The sequence below is a fragment of the Pleurodeles waltl genome, chromosome 12 (assembly GCF_031143425.1).
Source record: "Pleurodeles waltl isolate 20211129_DDA chromosome 12, aPleWal1.hap1.20221129, whole genome shotgun sequence".
NCBI lineage: Eukaryota > Metazoa > Chordata > Amphibia > Caudata > Salamandridae > Pleurodeles > Pleurodeles waltl.
This window is the reverse complement of record NC_090451.1, coordinates 437,725,380-437,742,466: the sequence shown is the minus strand read 5'-3', so window position 1 is coordinate 437,742,466 and position 17,087 is coordinate 437,725,380. Positions and strand designations below refer to the sequence as shown.

Here is a 17,087-nt window from a genome sequence, read left to right as displayed (position 1 = left end):
GTTGCTTGAATACGGATTTACTTTAAAGAAATGAAAGACAAGAGGCATTTGGCAAAACAGGAACAGTTGGTTTAATTAAACTCAGCGGCGGGGAGAGCAGCACAAAGTTGGGGGTCTGATGTCTGTCTCTCAAAGTATGAGTTCTCAGCACCATTATATACATTTCTTGAAAGGTCATAAAACAGTTCCATGCATTCTTTAGGGTAGAAATCCAGGCCTAGTCACAGAAAGTGTGCAGGTCGGTCTCGACCTTGCGTGGACACATTGCAGGCCAGTTGGTAACATGTCCAGATGTCCAGAACTGTAAATGCTTTCTATTTAGTTATTTTTTTAAGGTCTAAAAATAAAATTATTTGATTTTAAAATATTCTTTTACATTTTTTTACAATAATTTAACTTTAATATTTAGTAAAATCAAACCCATTTATTTTAATTATTTACATCACTTTTTATAAGTTTTAATGCATAAAAAATAATTACTGTACTTTAGATGGCACTTTCTTTTAAACTTAAAACATATTTTAATGTAATATTTGCATTTTGCATGTAAAACTAAGCTGTCAGTGCTGCAACAGTTTATTTATACTCTTTGTACATTTATATAAAGAAATCAATAACCATTAATAAAGTAAATATATATTTCCTATTTTTTTAAATGTTTTTTACATTTTTTAAAGTTTCCCTATTCTTTAGTGTTAGGGATATCTCTATCCTGGTGGTGGAGACCTCCATCTATGTGTGAAACGTTACTCATCATAACATTACTCCAGTAAATTAGCCTCCACCTCCAAAAATAAGGGGACGTAGACATGTAAGTCTATACTTTGTAGTAAATTTACACATGTAAACCGTGAATAACCAAAAGCTAAATTTAATATAAAGAGTTATAATAAACTTACATGTGTCAATTTACTCACTTGTAAGTCTACCTTTGAGAATAGCCCCTCTTGTGTTGGTTGTATGACTGAACGACGCATGGTAGAAACACACATGGCTGAATAACGCGGTTGGCACCACTACTGCATCTTTACCATGCATGTCATTACCATGCATGCATTTACAACAAATTTAATGTAAAAGCATGCCTAGTAAAGGTATATGTGCTAAAGACATGCATAGTTCAGCCACACAACCCTTCATCTAAAGTAAAAAAAGCTACCCGCGCCCCACCCACAATGAGGATTAAAACTACCCCCTCAAAAAACCTCCCCTAAAACCAAAGCCTAAGCCCTTCCTTGCCCTAAACCCCTTCCCACTGCAAAACAAAGTACCGATCACCTCCCCCAAAACCCTGGGCCTTGGAAAAAAAAAAAAAGTACCCACCCTGAGGCCTAATACCTCTCCTCCCAAAAAAAGCGTGGTAATGCTTGCATCGCTACGGTCTGCGTGGCTCCTGCTGCATTGTAAAGTCTGTTTCCCCTTGTGTTTTGAAGTGGATCTTAAGGAGGCAGCTCTATCCATTGCTGATACAAAGACTGGTAATTTGCTAACATTCCTGAGCATCCTTTTCAAATTCTGTTTTCCTGTTCAAATGCTAGAGAAAAACGATGAATTGGAAAATAACTCAGCGGCTCTATGATTGCGGCTAACTGGATCAAGCCGATGGGAAAATACAATAAAGCATTTGTTGCCAAACCCCATTTCGGTATGCTTGTATGATAATTCCATCTTAGTCTTAAAAGACCCTGCGGGCTATTTTGTATTAACACCATTGGCAGATTTTAAATTAAATTAAGTTAGAAAAAGCAATAATTGAGAAGAGACATATTACATTTGAGTAAAGTGATCTGCACACAATGAAAACCACCTTTGCACCTTATACAAGAGAATTGAAAATAATTTCAAGTGACAACTACAGCAACTGAAGTTGGCATAATAATCATCACAGTAGGAAAAACATGTCAGTTATTTTTAGATATTTCTAAGCAACATCTGCAATATAATTCTTTCCAATTCATAGTTTATTGAGGAGGCTGCTTCACAATCCATCTCAGTCTGGATATCTTGTTGAGGAGAAATCCAGATGTAAAAGGCAGTCAGCTTACACAGTGGAAAAAGTTGGAGCTCCTTTGCATTACCGTTTAAAGTTAGTGCATTCACTGCATCTAGCTCACAAATTAAAGTACTGAACTAACTGTATATTTTATAGAATCTTGTTTTTAAATACTATGGGCAAATCACCAAATAGTGGCTTAACTTAGGCCTTGATTACATTTGCCTCAATAGATTGAAACACTCATGCGAGGCCATACTTTGTTTGTCAGTTTTATATGACAGCCGAGTTTTCCCTGATGTTTGTCAGCAGGCCAATCTACAGACCTTTACTGGGTGAGATAGTATGGTAATTACTGGTACATGTGGTGAAAAAAGGTCAGATGAAAAGATTATGGCGCAGAAAGCAAGAAAATACACAATGTTCTCAATTTTAACAAAAGCAGTTATGCATGGCAATATTTATTGAAGGCAATAAGTTATGATCCCCAGTGTATTGCAACTTATCAGGTTTGACCAATATTGAAGGACAACCGACTTTAGTATCTTCATTTTGGATGTCTAGCTTCCCTGTTGTTCCCTTTCTATCTCAGTTGAGCACATGCTATGTTAATAGCATAATAAATTCCATAGGACCATTTCATTACTAAGTTTTCCTTTTTAGAGTCAAGCACGCAAGCGCTCTGGCCCCTGTTGTAATCCCTCTGTGGGCTTTTAATCACACCCACCACACCCATCAGTTTCATTGTTTTGTGGGCTTGCCTTTTAAAATTAGCATGATTTAATTTGTGAAAGGCATGCATACGTCATGCCTTTTCCGGTGTATAGCCCTCCTCTAGAGCATCAGTAAACTTCTGAAAACATATGAGGCTTCATGTTTACGGCGTGGCTTCTGGATTACTTTTTCTTTTTGTTTCCTACGCAGCGCAATGTCGCTGGACAGTAGTTGAGGACTTTGCATGACTTTGACCCTGTTACATAGATAATTTCCTAACTGCCGATACGTTTGATTCCGAGCAAACTTTTGTTTCCTTTTGAGTGCTCCTTCACGCTCATTGTGTGGCGCTTATGTAAAACTGTATTACTGACATAAGGTATTTCTTCCTCTGTTTCATTCATTGCAATAACGTACTTGAATATGCTCCATATCCCATCTAGGATGCACATTTCACTGCATTTCTCTATTATTCAACAATATCTGGAGTAAAAAGATTGCAGGTAAACCAGGGGTGTTAACATCTTGACGAGAGGGAAGGAGCTGGCCAGATTTTTTAGACTGCTTTTCAAAAAGCCTTTGTAAAAATGAGCCCAAATGGGAACATTTTCACAAGCAGTGGTTACCAATGAAACAGAGGAATGGCTTTGGCCCTCATTGACAAACATTGGGCACACCTAAGATATCTGGACCTGCCTGTCACACTTATAGATGGTTGGATCGATCAATGTCACCTATTTTAAAAGGGTTTGCAAAGTACAATTCCTATCTGCCTTTGATCTCCACCGTAGGGTCATTGTTCTTCACATTTTCCAACATTTTTTACCCCTTTTGCTAACTGCAAAGACGTTTAGTGCTTGATGAAGATCACTGAACAAAGACACATACGTGGAAGAGATAATCCGTTTCCTAAACCACCATAGACAAGTTTAACATTCTGAAACCTAGGGCTTCGAAGACAGAATAGCCACCATTGTTTAAAGATAGAAATGGCTGTCAGAAAGGAACACCGACTGACCTCTCCATTCCTTCCCCTTCTTTAATACATTGAATGGACTGTGTGCTTTACCATGAATCCTTTAAGATTCTCAAGGTCAATGGAACATTTAGTGCATAGTTCCAAGTGGCGGCAAGGGCGACTGAGAAGAACCTTGATGTAAGCATGTAATACCAAGTAATAGGAGATTCTGTATTGTAAAGGGCGTTTGACTAAGCATCAAAGTGCAAATTCTTAAAATTCTTACCTTAAAAGCACTGTTCTCATCCTTTGGAATGCCACAGTTATGAATTCAGCTGCATGGAGGATAGAAGTTGATTTCCATTTAAGTAATCAAATGTGAATGTATTATATTCTAGGAGCATTGCAATAGTTTATTAGTGCTGCTGAGGCATTGCATTTTGAAGCCGAACATTATTAGCTACACTTCCCCCCCATCCAAAACGCTTGCAAATAACATTTATTTTTGAAGAGACACCTCAGCAACATTCTTCAAGGAAAAAACGAACATAAAAAGCATCTCAGGGCATTTTAATGTTAGACTGATGGGAATGATGCTGTTCGTTCAGTGTGTGTGTGCGCGTGTGTGTAGGGGGGTAATGCACCTGTGTATGAGCGTGTACAAACAAGTGTGTGCGGGGATTTGTACGTATGTGAGAACTTCATTGTATTTGCAAAAATGCAGTTGGGAATATTTGAACTTTCATATGAATACAAGAATTTGAATTATACCATGTTTATGTAAATCCATTGTTAGGTTGAGCGCACAAGTGCTTTGACCTGTTGCAAGTCATGTGGGCTTTTAACCACGCCTGCCTCATGCCCATCACTTTCACTCGTTCGTGGGCTTGTCTTTATAACGCACACCCCATCCATATGGTTATCAGTGATGTAATTTCAGATGTCTTTAGGGATGTCATCAGTGCAGTCACTGAACATTTAATTAATTAGGTAATATGTGAGGGTACAAGCAGTGCATGGTGAGGGTTCAAGCTATAATTACTTTAAGGCACAAATTATAATTTCTTCTGATAACTATAACTGGTGAATGTTAGTGTTTTGGGTTTTAAAATGTTATGTTTCACCTAGCGATAAAATCACTTTAACCTTTGTGTTTTTCAGTGTATTTCTGCATATTTGTCTGCAACTAAAAATATTAACCCCTTCGCTGCCAGGCCGTTTCCCCCTCAGGTGCCAGGCCTTTTTTTGGCTATTTGGGGCAGGGTGTGCTTTGGCCCTCATAGCTTTTTGTCCACATAAGCTACCCACGCCAAATTTGCGTCTTCATTTCCAACATCCTATTGATTCTAGAGGTACCCAGACTTAGTGGGTTCCCATGAAGGAGACCAAGAAATTAGCCAAAATACAGTGAAAATTTCTTTAAAAAAAAAAAAAAAATTGGAAAAAAGGGTTTCAGAAGAAGGCTTGTGATTTTTTTTTCCTGAAATGGCATCAACAAAGGGTTTGCGGTGCTAAAATCATCAGTTTCCCAGCATTCAGGAACAGGTAGACTTGAATCAGAAAACCTAATTTTTCAACACAATGTTGCCATTTTACTGGGACATACCCCATTTTTACAATTTTTTGGTGCTTTCAGTCTCCTTCCAGTCAGTGACAGAAATGGGTGTGAAACCAATGCTGGATCCCAGAAACCTAAACATTTCAAGACAGTAGATAACATTCTGAATTCAGCAATGGGTAATTTGTGTAGATCCTACAAGGGTTTCCTACAGAAAAGAACAACTGAAATAAAAAATAATGAAATTGAAGTGAAAAAAACAGCCATTTTTCTCTACGTTTTACTCTGTAACGTTTTCCTGCAATGTCAGATTCTTGAAAGCAATATAGCATTACGTCTGCTGGACTCTTCTGGTTGCGGGGATATATAGGGCTTGTAGGTTCATCAAGAACCCTAGGTACCCAGAGCCAATAAATGAGCTGCACCTTGCAGTGGGTTTTCATTCTAGTGAAAAATAGGTATCAAGTAACCTTTTATATTTTCAAATTGGGCACAAGATAAGGTGTTGAGAAGCAGTGGTTATTTGCCCATCTCTGAATTCTGGGGTTCCCATACTAGCATGTGAATTACAGGGCATTTCTCAAATAGACGTCTTTTTTACACACTGTCTTATATTTGGAAGGAAAACACGTAGAGAAAGACAAGGGGCAATAACACATGTTCTTCTATTCTATGTTCTCCTAAGTCTCCCGATAAAAATGGTACCTAACTTGTGTGGGTAGGCCTAGCGCCCGCAATAGGATATGCCACAAAACACAACGTGGACACATCACATTTTCCCAAAGAAAACAGAGGTGTTTTTTGCAAAGTGCCTACCTGTGGATTTTGGCTTCTAGCTCAGCTGGCATCTAGGGAAACTTACCAAGCCTCTGCATTTTAGAAAACTAGAGACGTAGGGCAACCCAAGATGGGGTGACTTGTGGGGCTCTCACAAGCTTCCAAATAAACCCTTTTTCCTCTCATTTCGGTGACAGAAAGTTCTGGAATCTGAGAGGAGCCATAAATTTCCTTCCACCCAGTGTTCCCCAAAGTCTCCCGATAAAAAATTATACCTCACTTGTGTGGGTAAGCCTAATGCCCGCGACAGGAAATGCACCAAAACACAATGTGGCCACATCACATTTTTCCACAGAAAACAGAGGTGTTTTTTGCAAAGTGCCTACCTGTGGATTTTGGCCTCTAGCTCAGCCGGCACCCAGGTAAACCTACCAAACCTGTGCATTTTTTAAAACTAGAGACCTAGGGGAACCCAAGATGGGGTGACTTGTGGGGCTCTCACAAGCTTTTGGTACCCAGACTTTTTTGCAAACCTCAAAATTTGGCAAAAAATCCACTTTTTCCTCTCATTTCGGTGACAGAAAGTTCTGGAATCTGAGAGTAGCCACAAGTTTCCTTCCACCCAGTGTTCCCCCAAGTGTCCCGATAAAAATTATATCTCACTTGTGTGGGTAAGCCTAATGCCCGCAACAGGAAATGCCCCAAAACACAATGTGGACACATCACATTTTTCCACAGAAAACAGGGGTGTTTTTTGCAAAGTGCCTACCTGTGGATTTTGGCCTCTAGCTCAGCTGGCACCTAGGGAAACCTACCAAACCTGTGCATTTTTTAAAACTAGAGACCTAGGGAAATCCAAGAAGGGGTGACTTGTGGGGCTCTCACCAGGTTCTGTTACCCAGAATCCTTTACAAACCTCAAAATTTGGCACTAAAAAAACACTTTTTCCTCTCATTTCGGTGACAGAAAGTTCTGGAATCTGAGAGGAGCCTCAAATTTCCTTTCACCCAGCGTTCCCATAAGTCTCTCAATAAAAATGGTGCCTCACTTGTGTGGGTAGGCCTTGTGCTTGCAACAGGAAATGCCCCAAAACACTATCTGGACACCTCAAAATGATCAAATACAAAAGTACCTGTTTTTGCAGGGGGCACCTGCGTTTTTGGTCCTGGGCTCAGCAGCCATCTAGGGAAACCTACCAAACCCAAACATTTCTAAAAACTAGACACCCAAGGGAGTCCAGGGAGGTGTGACTTGCGTGGATCCCCCAATACTTTCTTACCCAGAATCCTCAGCAAACCTCAAATTTAGCTAAAAAAAATCACATTTTTTCCACATTTCTGTGTGGGATCACCGCACCAGGACAAATTTCCTACCACCCAACGTTCCCCTCAGTCTCCCAGTAAAAATTATACCTCACTCGTTTAGGTGGGCCAAGTGCTTGTGACAGGGAAGAGCCAAAAACATGTTGAAATTAAGGGGGAACCAAAGTGGGTCTGAAAGGGCAGTTTGATAAAAAACATTTTTAGGCTGACAAGTGCAGCAGAATTTTTATTGAAATAGATGAGACAAAGCTAGGTCGTAGGAATTTTGTGGATTTCTGCAGACTCCGGAAGGTTCCATCACAAAAATGTGGGAAAAATGTGTGCGTTCCAGCAAAGTTGCAGGTTTACAGGGCATTGTAGGTAAGGAAATGGTGCGGGGTGCATGTGAAGCACACATGGGGACAGATGGGCCTTCCAAAAATAGGCCAATCTGCCCCCAAGGGGGGCAGTTATGGCCAACAGTTATGTGCCCCCATGGGGAGTGACCCTTGCCCAAGGGGCTGCCCCCCAAACAAAACACACAACAATCCATGGTGTCTAGAGGTTTCTGCCCCCCTTGGGGGCATATTGGCCTAACAAAAATAGTCCGGTCTGCCTCCAAGGGGGGCAGAAATGTCCTAAACACAATTTGCCCCCCAGGAGAGCGACCCTTGTCTAAGATGTTGCTCCCCATACATAAAAACATAAAGTAAATTAAAAATATATATATATATCCCTGGTGTCTAGAGGTTTCTGCCCCCTGGGGGTAGATCTGCCTAATTATATTAGGCCGATCTGCCTCCCGGTGGGCGCAGAAAAGGCCTAAAAATATTTTGCCCCCCCAAGAGTGGTCCTTGCCAAAGGGGCCGCTCCCCTTATGCGTTAGTAGGAATGGGTGGTAGGAATTTTGTGGATTTCTGAGGATTCCGGAAGGTTCCATCACAAAAATTTGGGAAAAATGTGTGCGTTCCAGCAAAGTTGCAGGTTTACAGGGCATTGTAGGTAAGGAAATGGTGCGGGGTGCATGTGAAGCACACCACCCTTGAATCAACTAGATGTTTAGTTTTCAGATGTGTCTAGGTCTTGTGGAGTTTTCTACATGGCAGCGTCCCAAAGTAAAAAAAAGTGCAGCCCTCACCATTCCAAGTGGGACAATTTTGAGAGTTACCAAGCTCTCATGGTCCAAATGTAAAACAAAAAAACAAAAATAATCAAATGTCCTCTTGCTTGCCATGGGATAAGATGTTTTAGTGTGCGGGGGAGAGCTGAAAGAGTGTTAGCCCCTTCAGTTTGGGCGGGGGCCTAACCAGGCCAAAAGTGGTTAGTAGCCACCACCCCACTATTTTCTTTTCTTTTTTTTATTCCCTGACATCTGGTAGACTTTTTGTGCCCCCGGGGTGTGGATCGGGGGTAATTGCCCAATCTGCCCACTGGAGGGCAAAACAACTTTGTCCCCATTTATTTTGGGTGGGGGTATGGCCATACCTCTAACCTCCTATTTTGAAAAAAAAAATGTTCCCTGGTCTCTGGTGGGCTTTCTGCCCCCCTTGGGGACAGATGGGCCTTCCAAAAATAGGCCAATCTGCCCCCAAGGGGGGCAGTTATGGCCAACAGTTATGTGCCCCCATGGGGAGTGACCCTTGCCCAAGGGGCTGACCCCCAAACAAAACACACATACACACACACCAATCCATGGTGTCTAGAGGTTTCTGCCCCCCTTGGGGGCATATTGGCCTAACAAAAATAGTCTGGTCTGCCTCCAAGGGGGGCAGAAATGTCCTAAACATAATTTGGCCCCCAGGGGAGCGACCCTTGTCTAAGAGGTTGCTCCCCATACATAAAAACATAAAGTAAATAAAAAATATATATCTATATATCCCTGGCGCCTAGAGGTTTCTGCCCCCCCCAGGGGTAGACTCGCCTAATTATATTAGGCCGATCTGCCTCCCGGGGGCGCAGAAAAGGCCTAAAAATAGTTTGCCCTGCCAGGAGTGGTCCTTGCCAAAGGGGCCGCTCCCCTTATGCGTTAGTATAAAAAAAAAAAAAAATCCCTGGTTTCATTTGGTTTCTGCCCCCAGGGGGCAGAAATGGCCTAAAAATAATTTGGCCCCCCGGGAGCGACCCTTGTCTAAGGGGTCATCCCCACACATAAAAAAATTATAATAAACAAAAGAAAATTATCCCTGGTGTCCAGTGGTTTTCTGCCCCCCGAGGGGGGAAGCAGAAATGGCCTACTAATAATTTGGCCCCCTGGGGAGCGGCCCCTTATACGCAAGCATGGATAAAATAAATAATCCCTGGTGTCTAGTGGTTTCTGTCCCCCCACCCCCGGGGGCAGAAATGGCCTAATAATAATTTGGCCCCCCGGGAGTGACACTTGCCTAAGGGGTCGCTCCCCTTATTTGAAATATGCAACAAAAAAAATTCCCTGCTGTCTAGTGGGCATTTCTGCTACCCGATTGCGATGCGATCGGGCAGCAAAAATGCTGTCAGAGACAAGAAAGGAAAGGTCTTTCCTTTCCTTTCTTGTCTCTCCTACCCCACCTCCCGGTCAGAAGAGAAATGCAAAAGCGTTTCTCTTCCGGGATCGCGCTGGAAGCAAGTTTCCAGCGCGATCTGAGGTGACCTCTGATGAGGTCAGCGTGTGATTTGCATGCTGATGTCATCAGACGTCACTGGGGACGTTGGTGGTGAAAGGGGAAGCGATTCCCCTTTCATCCCTGACGGAGGGGTGTGGGCCGGGTGCAGAACGAGCTTGTCTCGTCCAGGGCACACAGGAACCGTGTGCCTGACGAGACCAGCTTGCCCGCAGCACCCGTGGGATTAAGGTGTGTCATTTTAAGAAAGACAGATCTACTGGCTTTGATAAGGGGTGAGAACACCAAAATATTAAAGGCATGCCTTTTGGTTTTATCAGGACATGAGCCATCACTATATGTAAAGCAGACCTATTGACTTTGTCAGAAAGTCAGGAATAACTATAATCAAATGTATAATTTATAAATACACACAGGGCAATGTTTAGTAATGGTGATTGTCACAAAATTAAATATTTTCAATAAAATATTCAATAAAAAAACACATACATGTATTTGAATATTTTTTTAACATTCTTTAGACCGCTGCATGCCTTACATTGCAGTGAATCTGAGGGATTACGTTTTCGATCCCTATTCTCTTCCAGCTTCTCCCTAGCCTTCCACTCTGTTTATTAAAAACAACCGCTCATGCATCTGCTTTCCCCTATTCCACTACAACTGTAAGCTATACCTGCCACTGTGTCAGGGTGTCAAGCTAAAAAAAATTCTTAAGCATTTCAAGATGGTCATCAATTTAAGTGCATGCCTGCACTTGTGCGCCAGTCAATTTTGAATGAATTTTTTTATGCTTCAAGAAAATGTATTAGAAGACAACCACTATTTGATCAAATTTGAAAGAATTTTCTTAAAGCTTATGAAAATTAATTTAAAGATTCCTGCAGTGCATGGTCAATCATTTGCACCTGCCAACTTTGAATGGATTTTCTTAAAGCATAAACATGCACCTGCATGCATGCCATTAAGGAAAATAAAGCATTTGCAAAGCTAATAGGTTTCACAGGTGAGACGATTTGGCTTTGCTAATGCTTTATAATTTGCTGGTAAAGTTATAGAATAATGACACTTTAAATTGTGTTTACATCTGTTGTGCGCTCAGATGGTGCATCAATGCCCATGCCTGAAACAGCTCCCTGTTCTTAATTTTGTTAAGCCTAGTACCGTAGCCGAAGCATCGTAGTATCTCAAAAGTCATAGTTTGTTTTGTCACCAGCAACACCGTGTATATACAGGACACCTCATATCCTGCTTGATCTGAGATTTATATCAATTTCATAAATTTCTCAATTTAGTTCTGTTGCTCATCACTCCTGATTTAATTATGTGCTTGAGGAGGAGTAAAACACTTCTGTCTTGTAAGGTGGATAGTAGTTCTTTGCCACACAGAGGACCTAGGAACTTCTTAATAAAAAAAAGGTGTTTGAATTTTAATTCCCTGGGTGCCCTGAACGAACTGGTCTTGGCCACGGTTGTCGTGTATTGGGACGAGACCAGCTCATCCTGTACCCGGCCCATGAGGGAAGCGCCAGCTCTTCCCCCGTGGGCCTCCCTCCCCGTCATTAATGGAAGGGGAATCGCTTCCCCTTCCATCCCTGACCCCCCTGACTCCCATGACGCCTGATGATGTCAGCACTCAATCTCGTGCTGACCTCATCAGAGGTCACCTCCCATTGTGCTGGAAGCTGAGCTTCCAGCGTGATCCTGCCGGGAGGTGGGGGCAGGCAGAGGTATGAAAGGAAAGGCCTGGTGTGTGTGTTGTTTGGTGGGGGCAGCCCCTTGAGCAAGAGTCACTCCCCATTAGGGGCACATTACTGTTGGCCATTTCTGCCCCACTTGGCAGAAAGCCCACCAGACACCAGGGAAGATTTTTTTTTCTCCAAAAAAAGAGGGTGGGCGTATAACCATGCCCCCACCCCACATAAATGGGGAAAAAGTTGTTCTGCCCACCGGTGTGCAAATGTGGCAATTACCCCCAATCCACTCCCCAGGCGGGGCAGAAAGCCTACTGGATGCCAGGGAATTATAAAATAAAAAAATAGTGGGGTGGTGGCTACCAACCAGTATGGGCATGGTTATGCCCCCACCCCAACTGAAGGGGGTAACAGTCTTTCAGATCTCCCCCCGCACACTAAAACATCTTGTTCCACAGCAAGCAAGAGGACATTTTATTATTTTGGGTTTTGCTTTTACATTTGGGAAATGAGCTTGTCTAACTCTCAAAATCGTCCCACTTGGAAAGGTGAGGGCTGCACCTTTTGGACTTTGGGGCGCTACCATGTAGGAAAATATATGAGACGTGGATACATCTGAAAACTAAACATCTGGGTGAGTCCAGAGTGGTGTTCTTAACATGCCCCTGCACCATTTTCTTACCCACAATGCCCTGCAAACCTCCAACTTTGCTTGAAATCACACATTTTTCCCACATTTTTGTGATGGAACCTTCTGGAATCTGCAGGAATCCACAAAATTACTACACCCAGCATTGTTGCATCCATACCGATAAACATTCTGCCCCACTTGTCAGCCTAAAAATGTTTTTTTCCAAACTGTCCTTTTGGACCCGCTTTGGTTCCCCCCTCAATTTCAACATGTTTTTGACTCTTCCCTGTCATAGGCACTTGGCTCACCTACACAAGTGAGGTATCATTTTTACCTGGAGACAGAGGGATATGTTGTGTGGTAGGAAATTAGTCCTGGTGAGCTGATTCCACATAGAAATGTGAGAAAAATTTGATTTGTTTTTTTAGCTAAATTTGAGGTTTGCTGAGGATTCTGGGTAAGAAAACATTGGGGGATCCATGCAAGTCACACCTCCCTGGACTCCCACGGGTGTCTCAATTTCATAAATGTCTTGGTTTGGTAGGTTTCCCTAGATGGCTGCTGAGCCCAAGACCAAAAAGCAGGTGCCCCCCACCGCAAAACAGGTAGTTTTGTATTTGATCATTTTGATGTGTCCACATAGTGTTTTGGGGCATTTCCTGTCACTGGCACTAAGCCTACCCATACAAGTGAAGTACCATTCTTATTGTGAGAACTGGAGGAACGCTGGGTAGAAGGAAGTTTGTTGCTCCCCTCAGATTCCAGAACTTTACAGCACCGAAATGTTGAGGTTTGCAGAGGATTCTGGGTAACAGAAACTAGTGAGAATGCCACAAGTTACCCCATCCTGGGTTCCCCTAGGTGTCTAGTTTTTGGAAATGTCCAGGTTTAGTAGGTTTTCCCAGGTGCTTGATGAGCTACAGACCAAAATCCACAGGTAGGCACTTAGCAAAAAACAGGTCAGTTTTCTTTGGGAAAATGTGATGTGTCCACATTGTGTTTTGTGGCATTTCGTGTTGCTGGCACTAGGCCTACCCACACAAGTGAGGTACCATTTTTATCAGGAGACTTGAGGGAATGCTGGGTGGAAGGAAATTTGTGGCTCCTCTCAGATTCCAGAACTTTCTGTCACTGAAATGTGAGGAAAAAGTTTTTTTTTTGTGCCAAATGTTGAGGTTTGCAAAGGATTCTGGGTAACAGAATCTGGTGAGAGCCCCACCAGTCACCCCATCCTGGATTCCCCTAGGTGTCTTGTTTTCACAAATGCACAGGTTTGGAAGTTTCCCTAGTTGCCTGCTGAGCTAGAGGCCAAAATCCACAGCTCGGCGCTTTCCCAAAAAAACACATCAGATTTCAATGTAAAAATGTGATGTGTCCATTTTGTGTTTCCTGTCACAGGCATTAGGCCTACCCACACAAGTGAGGTACCATTTTTATCGGGAGACTTAGGGGAACACAGAATAGAAGAACAAGCATTATTGCCCTTTGTCTCTCTCTACATTTTTTACATTACTATAAGGCAGTGTGTAAAAAAGACGTCTATTTGAGAAATGCCCTGTAATTCACATGCGAGTATGGGGACCCCGGAATTTAGAGATGTGCAAATAACCACTGCTTCTTAACACCTTATCTTGTGCCCATTTTGGAAATACAAAGGTTTCCTTGATACTTACTTTTCACTCTTTTTATATTTCACCAAATGAATTGCTGTATACCTGGTATACAATACAAACCCATTGCAATGTGCAGTTTTTTTAGTGGCCCTATATATCCCCGCAACCAGAAGAGTCCAGCAGACGTAACAGTATATTGCTTTTGAAAATCTGACATGGCAGGAAAAAGTTACTGAGTAAAATGTGGACAGAAATGGCTGTTTTTTTAACCTCATTTTCAATATTTATTTATTTTAGCTGTTCTTTTCTGTAGGAAAACCTTGCAGGATTTACACAAATGACCCCTTGCTCAATTCAGAATTTTGTCTACTTTGCAGAAATGTTTAGCTTTATGGGATCCAGCATTGATTTCACACCCATTTCCATAACTGGAAGGAGGCTAAAAGCACATAAAATAGTAAAAATGGGGTATGTCCCCTAGAACCAGCTCCAGGGACATAAGAGCTGAAGAAGCCCAAATCAGCAAGTTGGTAGCCACCACAAAAGATTCACAGCTATTAGCCACTGGGCACTCCAAGAGACCAATTATCGATGGCCAAAAGTTGCACCCGAGTCAGCCAGTCCTGGGAGTGTCATCAGAGTCCATATTGGTCACCCAAGAAGGACACCAGACTCCAACAAAGGTTTTTGTACCAAGTGCTGTATCCAGAGACCAGTAGGCTAGCTGCAGCTATCCTTCTACTGACTATAAAGAGGACTTTGTGGGACCCGAGTTTCTGTGGCTAAAGTCATCCCACATCACACATGGACCCAGGAATCACCAGAAAGGCTCCCCTGTGGACTGCACAGCATCCCGAGCATCCTTGAACATCTTTTCATCCTGCATTTGGACCACTCCCTTGTAGTCAAAGGCGGTTGTCCTTTAAAGTTTGGAACTTAACTGGAAAATGCTTTTGTGGCGAGGTAGCTGTCCAACTTCATGGAGGCCCCTGACTGCTGCGCCACTTCTAAGAGGTTTCTCACATCAAAGTCATTTGTTGCTCTGCCACTGGAATCATTGCTGTCCCAAACTCTTAAGCATGGGAAAAAATGGTGGAGGATTGGCTGTCTAGTCTGTGTAACTTGGGTGTTTTTTGTGTGTTGTTGATGTGTGGACAGGTCATTGTGGACTTTTATGCATGGGTATAGTCTTAAAAGTTTGACCTTTTTCATGGAGGTATTTAATGCCTTCACATTCTCTGCAGATATACACTGTTTGGCCTGTGGAAATTGGAACTTGATTACTTACAGAAGTAAAAGATGATGAGAAAGCACGTTCAACTGCTTAAATATGTTTTCTTTCTGCACACATTACACATATTGAAAATAAGGAAGTTGACTGTTCTTGTCACTGTTTTAGAAACAGCCGTTCTTGGCTAGCTTATGCAAGTTGTCTTTTTGTAGCTCATGGCTGCGTTAAAGGATGCTCATTTACTCTTCTTTTTAGGTGATGGTATGGATTCATGGAGGCGGCTTAGTGTATGGAGGGGCTTCGACATTTGATGGATCGGCTTTGTCAGCCTATGAAAATGTGATTGTAGTCATAATTCAGTATCGGCTTGGCACCCTTGGATTTTTCAGGTGAGATAACATTTTAGAATTCTTTGTCATTTCATTAGCAGTGCACTCCCTTTTTAGGTCTCTTTTACACTCGTTTTTAGTTGCCTGTTGTGAAAGTCCTTTTGTAAAAAAAATTACTTTGGCTTTGTGTTGGCCTACTGCTTACCATTGTTTGACTTTCTCTTCAATCTCATGTGCTTGACTTTTATTTGATGGCTTTCCTTCATATTGCTGTGACACAATGCATGATGCAATGTGGTGGCTATTTTGGAAGTATAGAGCACATTGGGGCATATTTACAAGCCCCTAGCCCCACTGGAGCCTCACTTTTTTTTCACTCCAGTGACAGTGTGCCCTGCGCCATATTTACAAGGCGGCGCTAAGCCACTTTTTGTTGCTTAACGCCTCCTTGTCAAGATGGGCCACCCTGACACAGTTTTCTGCAGCAGACGAGCTTGCAGTGGGTGTTTCTGTGGGCATACCCATGCTACACCCATTGCTTTTTGATGCTGCCCTCAATTTACAAGAAATTGTAAATCGGAGGCAGCGCCACCCAGGGGCACACATAGAAAGAACAAAAGGCCATTAATGATTATGTGCAGGAAGGGACACCTACCTCCACATAAACATTCCTTGCAATGCAGGCACCCTTGCACTAAGGTCCAAGGGTGCCTGCATTGGCGGTAGGCAGCTACATTTAGCACCAGTGCTAGGAGAAACAGGGGTGCACCTTATTTTGTAAATATGGCGCATCCCTGCATTTCTGAAGTGACACAGCGCGGCGCTGCCAATTGTGGTGCAGCGCCGCACCACTTTGTTATAAATATGCCCCAATGTTTTTTAACTGCCAGTGCAATATAATGGTATCAGCAGGGTCTGTGTCAGAGGCCATTATCAGCAGCGGCAAAGCTAAGATTCTTAGCTTTGGCAATCTTTATTTCTAATTGAGTGTAAAAAATGGCAGCTATTCTGCAGTTCTGTTTTTTATTTCTATGTTACATCCCATTGTGGTACTTTTTTTGTGAAGCCGCTGCATATCTTTACAGGTAGGATTATTCGCTAAGTGTATCACCTGTTAACCTAACACCAATATTCTTTTTTTCACTTGTTCGCATCTATATATTGTTTGGGATTCCATGTTTGTTTTCTAGCGTTTTGTAAACTCGCTGCAACCATTCCCAAAATGTGAGTGGATACACCAGTACCAATTAATTGTCTCCACTCTGTTCTTCAAATTTAAATTTTTCAATATTCGATAGAATATCTTGTGCATGTGGTGTGCGTCTTCTATTTGAAGCATGTCCCTGCAAAGATGTTTGTAATTACATTGTTTCTATGTTATTAACATACACAGATGACTGCGCACAAAACACATTCTTGTTTGTTCAGTTATTATTATGGACTACTACTGTGTCTTTGCAATGAAATATGTTACGTCTGTCCGTAGGGAATGCATTCAAAACGTGTTTGATTTGTGTGATACTTGTGGTAAAATGAATGTGCCTTTATGGTACTAATTTGGTTGACATTTTTACACGGATATCTACAGTCGTAAAATAAGATGTTATTATATTTTTTCTCAATTTAGCTCTGCAGAGTCCGATCTGCTTTGCGAAATTAAAGTTACACGTAAAACGTATGTTAGTTACACTTCA

General features: G+C 42.1%; 1 protein-coding gene across 1 annotated transcript in view; it reads left to right on the top strand.

Moving 5' to 3' along the window:
• Positions 1-17,087, top strand: part of LOC138267784 (fatty acyl-CoA hydrolase precursor, medium chain-like) — a 548,521-nt gene that overhangs the window by 159,659 nt on the left and 371,775 nt on the right. The window contains exon 4 of the mRNA XM_069216985.1: positions 15,320-15,453. Within this exon, the coding sequence (XP_069073086.1) occupies positions 15,320-15,453 (134 nt within the window). The remainder of the gene's footprint in view (positions 1-15,319; positions 15,454-17,087) is intronic.